Source organism: Oreochromis niloticus, linkage group LG10 (genome assembly GCF_001858045.2).
Source record: "Oreochromis niloticus isolate F11D_XX linkage group LG10, O_niloticus_UMD_NMBU, whole genome shotgun sequence".
Lineage (NCBI taxonomy): Eukaryota > Metazoa > Chordata > Actinopteri > Cichliformes > Cichlidae > Oreochromis > Oreochromis niloticus.
This window is the reverse complement of record NC_031975.2, coordinates 21,638,761-21,647,051: the sequence shown is the minus strand read 5'-3', so window position 1 is coordinate 21,647,051 and position 8,291 is coordinate 21,638,761. Positions and strand designations below refer to the sequence as shown.

Here is an 8,291-nt window from a genome sequence, read left to right as displayed (position 1 = left end):
AAACTTGTATACAAAGAAAACATCACTCAAGTCACAGGAAAACTTTAATTTTTGCGCAAAACATTATATCTGACCTCAACTTAGCTGAAACTCTACAATGATGATTCCTATCAAAGTAAGACATCTGCAATTGATGTTACTTTCTTATTACATGAAGAGGTATTCTTCATGTAATAAGAAAGGTAGGACATAATTCAAATAAACAAACACAATATTGACAATATTGTAAAAGTCCTAATCCAAATTTTACCCCCGGGGATTAAACAAAGCCTTTTTTCAATAGTGTTGGTGCTTTGCTTACATTGTGTTCTTTTTAGATGATGTGAGCTGTGCCTATGCATCAAAGCTGGTCTTCACTGCGTTCATTGTCACAACCTTAGAAACCACAAGGTCGTGTGGTCACTGAGCTGCTAAACTGCTAAACGACTGCTGCCGTTGCACAGAGGTCAGTGTGCAACTACAGTATCGGTATCATGCACAACAATGGCTTGTTTGTTCACTATTACGAATCATAGTAGATGATCCATAATAGTAAATGCTCACTTATTCTTATGAAGTAACAATACAAAAAACATGAAGGGCACACGAGGTAGCTTACAATGACTTTACACATTAGCCTGTTTCATTGTGGAAATAGCTCTAATTAACTAGGTAACATTTTAAAATATTTTATGTGACACAAATGCAGCAGTAATAAGAATGTTTGTTGATATGTATAAAAAAGACATTTGAAAAGTCACATTTGTCATCATGTCCCATTTTTTAAGTATAATAAAGTTTTTGTTTTCCTCATGCTGTGTTTGTGTGTTTTACCATAAAAAACATTACAACAAATGCAAGCATAAGAGATAAACAGAATAATGCTGCCTTTTCCTTAATACACAAGTTGATTTTTTCGTCTTCTTTTTTTAACGTTTTCTTTATTTGTATTACTTTATTATTATCAATTGCTCTGTGTCAATATGTCGACATCTGTAATGTTGGCTCGTATAGGGAAAGAACAGTTTGAGACAAGATGAAGCTTGATTTGCATTTAATGCAGTGATCAGCACTGACCACATGATGGGGCCAAAGGCATTTCTAAGTAACTAACAGTGTGAAAGTTTCATATTAGATACAAACAGTAATGATCAACTGACAGTGTGATTTACATTTCCCTGTTTTTTCCATCTCTAATGCAACATGGCCTTAAAAACATTTGGGTAAAGTGTGCTTTTCCTGTACAAAAATAGATATTCCAGTTGATAACTAATTCTTTAAAGACTTAAAAGGCATCAACCATCAGTGACAGCTCTTCATGTCAGTTTTTTTTATTAGTGGAATAAAAAAATTACCACATTTTTTTTCTTTCAAGCTTCTGTCACTTGTTGGGTTGAAGGAAGTAATTGAGAAAGAAAAGAGATAGAACAGCAGGGTTTAATGGGTGAAAATTTAACTTGCACATACTTTTTTCAAACTCACTCTCACATCATTACTTAGACCACAGAACACTGTAGTTGAAACTACATCCTTTTATTCCCCAGAAGTTATGTCATCTTGTCTATAATGAGCCAGCACTCTTTTTTTAGTTGCTCATTTCTTTGTTTTGTCCAGGCTTTCTAAATATAGTTTTTCATTTTGTTCATTACTCGTGTATTTTTTCACTTCTCATGTATATCACAACATCCTCAGTGCTTTTCTGTGTTTTTATGTGTGGAAAAGGAAAATACAATTTACAAAACTATTATATTTCATTCACACTCATCTGAGTGCCCAATGGCAATTTTTGTACATACTCCTACAATCTTTCCGTAAGCACCGTACCAGCATTTACCCACAGCCAGAGGTGGCCTGGGACAAAAATTCGGCCCAGGCATTTTGACTAGAGACCAGCCCACCAGGTATAGGAAAAGCCATAAAGCCTTTGAATGAAAACAAACGCTGTTGTGACAGTGATGTACACTGTCTGGTATATATGTATCAATCTAATAAACTACCCTACACCATCCACCCTATTCTGGTATTCTAAACAGTACTTAGCGGAAACCAAAAGACTGCTTAGTTGAGTTAACCTCCTGAACTATCTACAACACATGGTGGAAACCTGAAATTAAGACAGAAGTCTAGAGACAACTTTACTATATACAATAATGGATTTTTATACATTTTACATCGGGTGACCACTTCGTTTGTAAGAGTCAGATAATTATTTATTAAAAACTAGACATTTTAAATGAGAATAAGAAAGAAAAATATTTCTTTGTGCCCCCCTTTCCTTATTAATGCCCCACCTGGCCCCCTTGCAAAACTTTGCTAGACCCGCCCCTGCACAGTTACCAGCTGTCAGCGACATAGCAAAGGTTCCTGGTGTTATTTGTCTCTCAGAAACAGTTCATAACTTCTCTTGCACTCATTCATGTCACCTAAAAGGTAAACCCTTTTCTCCATCAACTGTTCAGTGCTGATGATTCAGTAAGGACATCTCCTGGTTTCATCTTCATGTTTCCCTCTCACCAGTTATCCAAACCGATATAATGAAACATCAGCTGATACTAGAAAGTAATATTAAATAAATTCTAACAACAGCATATCAAGCTTAAACGTGCTGCTGTGTGGTTTCCTCTTTCTGGCACAAAGTGCAGCGCAACAAACAAGACAGATGGGACTTGCGGCAGAAAAGCCGATCAGCTGATCATTGATCAGTTTCATGATTGAAGTGGCATTAGGAAAGGGAGGGGGAGAGAATGAGAGAAGAAGAGGCAGCTGTGCACTGTAAAGACACAGAATAACTCCAGTTTTGTGTGTTTTTTCATTCAAGCTGAAATACAGGACAAATTGCGTTCCTTTTCACCTCAATGCCATTTTCTTATGTTTGTCTGTGATAAGATTGCTTTCAGAGCCGTTGCCCAAGCAAGGGGGAGGATGCATCTGACCTCCTCGGCTGTAATTGGTCCACCACCTTTCACTGTATATACCACTGTATATACCATTACAGGCCACATGTTTTCTTTAAAAACATGTGGCCTGGGAATAATTGGGTTACAACTGTACCAGTCCAATGAGGTGGCCTTGATTTGGAGAATGACTCCATTTACTTTTGACTGACTGCCTGCTGCTCCCACATCTCCACCTTTTATCTTGTATTCAGGATCAAGATTTTATTGTATAGGCCTGACAGGCAGCCAGATGTGAGAGGGGAACACAGACTGAGCATTAATATACAGGACTAACCCACATTCAGGATATGAGGTGACAAAAAGTAACAGTTAAAAGTAATGGTGATTAAAAGTAACAATGTTACTAACGGCTTTCCTTTTTTCAGTAACAAGTAATCTAACTAATTACTATTTCTATTGTTACAATGCTGTTAACATTACTAACAAGAAAATGTGGTGCGGATGCGTTACTATTTTTCCTATTTTTGCTCCTGTCATGTTTCACTCCAAAGATTCAGAAGCGATTGGCGATCGTACACCAGTAAAGACCCAATTTCCTAAGTTCTGATCAAAATACAGTTCCGATTGCTAACGGAGGACAGAAATTCTGGTACCCACTGCTGTCACAAATACCGACTTACCTATGCCATGTTGTTATCCTACATCCCTGGCCTAGGCCCATACCTCTGCCCCAGCTCCTGTCAGTGTTGGCCAGGTAAACGCCAGATTGCTGGTACACAAATTTTTTACTTACTCTGATGGAGTTATTCACCTCCTGGAACCTGGACTTCAGGTGTCCCCTAACCCTAACACTGGTGAGTCCAGTATTTCATCCAAACCTCTACCAACAGGTTGATCCTATTTTAACACACCTAGGACATCAGGGAGAGGAGGCGGTACAGTGGTTGTTTTAAAAAAGAATTTTAAATGTAAACAGTGCTTTTTACAGCCTTTATCTTCCAGATTTGAGCTGACGTGTTTTGAAGTCAATCACTCTAACTCAGTGCTCTTTGCTGTTATTGTGCCCCTAAATACAATAAGAATTCATAAGTGAGTTTTCAGAATTTATAGCCTGTGTGTTCTGTTTCAAGTTCCAGTTGGGTTTCTGTTTTGCTTTTTGCCAGCCATAAAGCTGAGGTTCTTTCAGTTGAGTTTAAGTTTCCACCTCTGTGAATCTGCACATTGGGTCCATTTCCTGCCCGCCTGCACACAGACCAGGACAGAACAACACAACCACAACATGGACCCAGCAGACTCATGTTTTGCCTCGGAGGAGGAATAGCTTGCGCAGCTATGGGACTACTGCAGGAGCGTAATCCATGCCGCGGACAATTGCAAGCAGCACATACAGGTGGTGTTCTTTGACAACTTCCTGTCCTCCACTCCCTGATCGGTGAGTTTTGTGGACATTAAAAAACTGACTCAGTCACCGGCCCAGTTTTCTGCACAGTCTGCAGTTCAGTTACCTGCTGTGTTGCCTTCGGTTCAGTGTTATTGTTATTGTTGCTCAGTCACTAGCTCCTCTGACTCAGTCATCCATTTTGTTATCTGTTCAGTTATCTGCTCAGTCTGCAGTTTGGTCACCTACCCTGTCAGCAGTTCAGCTTGTAGCGCAGCCTGCCGCTCAACCGTTAGCCCAATCACCGGCTCAGCCTGTATCCCACTCACCAGCTCAGCCATTAGCTCTGCCCGCAGCTCAGTTATCTGTTCAGTCAAGGGTCTACATACCTGCTGACCCTGTGTTGCCTCTGCTGGAGGGTCAGAGGGGCCCATCCAGCCTTCCTCTGTTCCTGCTGGGGGTTCTGGAGAACCGCGCCAGCCTTTGTCTGAATCTGCTGGAGGGTCCGAGGGGCCCGTTCAGCCTTCTGCCTCCGCTGGAGGAGTCTTCCACGCGGCCGGCCTCTTAAACCTGCTCAGCTCCCGCTGCCGTCTTCCACACAGTCGGCCTCCGGACCTGCTCAGGCTTCAATTCTAGGATTCTTTTTTCATTATATTTACAGCCCTTGGGAACCATCCTTAGAAGGCATGGAATATCCTTCCACTGTTACGCCGACAACTGCCAGATTTATCTGCCTCTGAAGCAGAAAGATGCCTTCTGTATTAAATTGCTTCTGTCATGTCTAGAAGATATTGAAACTTGGATTGACCCAAAACCTTTTAAAATGTAATTCAAGCAAAACAAAGGTGATCGTGTTTAGTTCAAGCAGACCTTGTGATTCTGCCTCTATTGATTTAGGAACCCGGCAGAGTATTTCAAACTTGTTGTTACTAACTTAGGTTTTAATTAACTGATTTTATTGTTTTAATTTAATTTCAATTATTAGTTTATTTTTAAAATATAATTTAATGTATTGTTTTTTTCTCATGTCAAGTGTACAGCACTTTGTTTTCAGCTATGAGTTGTCTGAAAGTGCTATATAAATAAATTGCTTGCTTGCTAGCTAGACCAATTTGTACATCTGTGGGTCAATAGCTGCTTTCTTTAGAAGCAAAGAGGATGACCATAGGCCAACCTTCAGTCTATTAAAAATTAGCAGTGCAGTCTCACGCTACCACATAGAACACATGCCCTCCTTAAATGGTGAGTGAAAGCTTTTAATTTGAATCTATGCAGGTTGATACTGATTAAAACAAGATAGATTCTTTAATCTACAAATGTATACTATTCTTTAGATATTATTTAACCTTTTTTTGATTTATACAGAAACAACTTTGTATGTAACCTTGTAAATGTTTGAATAAACTAGGGCAAGCATAACTTTAAATATAGTGTAGTGTGACATGTTTCAAAATGTTGACATCTGTGTTACAGAAACAATGATTATCATCTACATTAGCATTGCAGTTCTGGCAACAACAGCCCTGGCAAAAGGTACTCAGTTTAATAGTATGTTGTACTCAGCTTTCAATACAAAAATATTGATTGAATGACCTATAATTAAAAAATTATTTATTATAGTTAAAGATTTATATTTGAGGATTACTTATAGTACTTACAGTGCAGGTTGTAATTATACTGGATGAGCCTAAAATTAAAATATGTAATTTGTCAGTTTTATTTTATTTATATATTTGGTTTCATTTCAATCTGTATTTTACATAATATGTTGTTGTTTTTTTTCTTTTAGGTTCAGGTGAATGCATTTTCTCTGAATCTTCTGCAACTTGTTTTGGAGCTACAGGACAGCTGCTAATTTTTCATCTGTCATATAAACGTGGTACTTCGATTGTAATCACGAAGGATGACAAACACAGGATTTTGAAAATAAGCAATCAAGGGAAAGTTACATTAGATAAGGAATATGTAAATCAGTCAGACAGCATAGACACTGTAATACTCAAAGTAGGTGAAGCCACGAAGAAACATTCTGGACATTACCAGCTGGAAGAACATGATCATGATGGAAAGTTACTGAAAAAAATTAATGTATATCTAAAAATACAAGGTAAGTTGTTTTTTTGTTTGTTTGTTTTGTTTTAAACTCAAATTTTGTTGTGTTTGTTAAGATATACAAACTTTTATGTTTTATTAAAAGATTAATAAATGCACACATTGAAAACCTAGTAAATGTTAAAAAGTCAATAAATGTTAGACATGTAATAGACAATATTTCAGACTTAACAATACATCTATCGTAAGTTATATGAATTTTAGTTAATTTTAGGAACTGCAGCAATGTGCTTGTGTTTGATGGTGGACTGTAAATTGGAAAGTTAACACTGAATAACAATTTAGAACCAGAACACCAGTGATGGAGTAGCTCACAGTCCATCACAATTCATGTTATTATCTGTAAAATGATAAATCTGATCTTGACATAGAGCACAATTTGGTGTCAACTTAGGTGATTTTTTATTTATTTATTTTTTGCAAATTTCACTTTAAGGCTGATTAGGTAATCACTATGTGGCGATCGTGGTTCAGGGGGTTGGGAAGCTCATCTTGTAATCGGAAGGTTGCCGGTTTGATCCCCAGCTCTGTCTGTCAGTAGGCGGCAGACACTTCACCTGCCGCCTACTGGTCGGTGGCTCGATATGGCAGCGTCGCTTCTGTCAGTCTGCCCCAGGGCTACTGTGGCTACAACTGTAGCTTGCCTCCATCAGTGTGTGAATGTGAGAGTGAATGAATAGTGGAATTGTAATGTAAAGTGCTTTGAGGGTCTCAAAAAGCGCTATATAAATGCAATCCATTATGTGCAAGTTTGATTCAATTCTCACCAATATTGTAGAAGGATGATGGGCAACTAGCCCTGCATAAGCTCACTTGGTGTTAGGCTTGATGGGTTAATAATTCATTTTAATTTTTAACCTTCAAATCTGCAAATGCAAGTATACTTTTAATATGTTTGCTTTGCAGATTTTAAAATTATGCACTTATGCAGTGTACAGTTAAACAGATATTTAGGGGAAAAGCTGAAAACTGAATTGAAGTTTGAGAATTGTCAGTTACACTGAATATGGGAAAAACCAAAATGCAAACACGGAAGGTATATCATTGAAATTTTATTTTTCTTTCAGCAATTTAATTGACATGAACTTTCAATTAATTCCTGATAAGGAAAACATGTACATGCATAAACTCTACTGGTATGCATTTGATCTCAGTCAAGAAAATTAAAACAGGTTTATTTTTTAGTCAAGCTAACAAAATGTGTTTTTTCATTACTCTGAAATTTGTCACGTCTATTTTTCTTTTCTTTTTTTCTTTGTCCTTTTTGTTGTCTCTTCTAGCTCCAGTGTCAAAGCCAGGCCTGTCTCAGAAATGCTTGTCATCAGAACAGATGAAAGTCAGCTGCTTCTCTGAAGGAGATGGAGTACAATTCATTTTGAATTTGGATGGTCAGATACTTACACAAAGCAACGATCACAACCAATCTCTAAACATCAGTACATCCCAGTTCTCATATCTTACTGTCGACTTACATGGGAAGCTGAATGGAAACCTTAGTTGCCAAGTTTGGAATAATATTAGCAGAAATGAAACAGTTATTCACCTGGCAGCCTGCAAAGGTAGAGTATTTAAAATCTATTGTTTAACAGTTCAATAATATTATCTGATACAGTACTGCAAACCTATTCAAATGGCGGCCCGCGGGCCACATGTGGCCCAGAAGCAACCTGCGAGTGGCCCTGCCTGTGGTCCTGGCAGAAACGCAGAGAAAACGCAATACATAAATTAATTAATTAATTTTAAAAAAGAAAAAAATGAAATTGTGCATATATGTCCGTTTTTTGATGGCAAATTGTTCGGCTTACTACCGTTAGACCTGGCGAAATAATGTTTGAGAAGATTTCAGCTTTTTTGAGGAAAGTGGTCTGCATATGAAGCGTGTCTGTATACATGTGACGGATGGGGCTCCATCCATGGCAGGTAAA

At 37.9% G+C, this 8,291-nt stretch overlaps 1 protein-coding gene across 1 annotated transcript in view; it reads left to right on the top strand.

Annotated features, from left to right (window-relative positions):
* The first annotated feature begins 5,382 nt into the window (after positions 1–5,382).
* LOC109203890 (uncharacterized) overlaps positions 5,383–8,291 on the top strand; it is a 4,336-nt gene continuing 1,427 nt past the window's right edge. The window contains exons 1-4 of the mRNA XM_019363856.2: positions 5,383–5,496; positions 5,728–5,787; positions 6,044–6,361; positions 7,647–7,925. Of these exons, the coding sequence (XP_019219401.1) occupies positions 5,481–5,496; positions 5,728–5,787; positions 6,044–6,361; positions 7,647–7,925 (673 nt within the window). The 5' untranslated portion in view covers positions 5,383–5,480. The remainder of the gene's footprint in view (positions 5,497–5,727; positions 5,788–6,043; positions 6,362–7,646; positions 7,926–8,291) is intronic.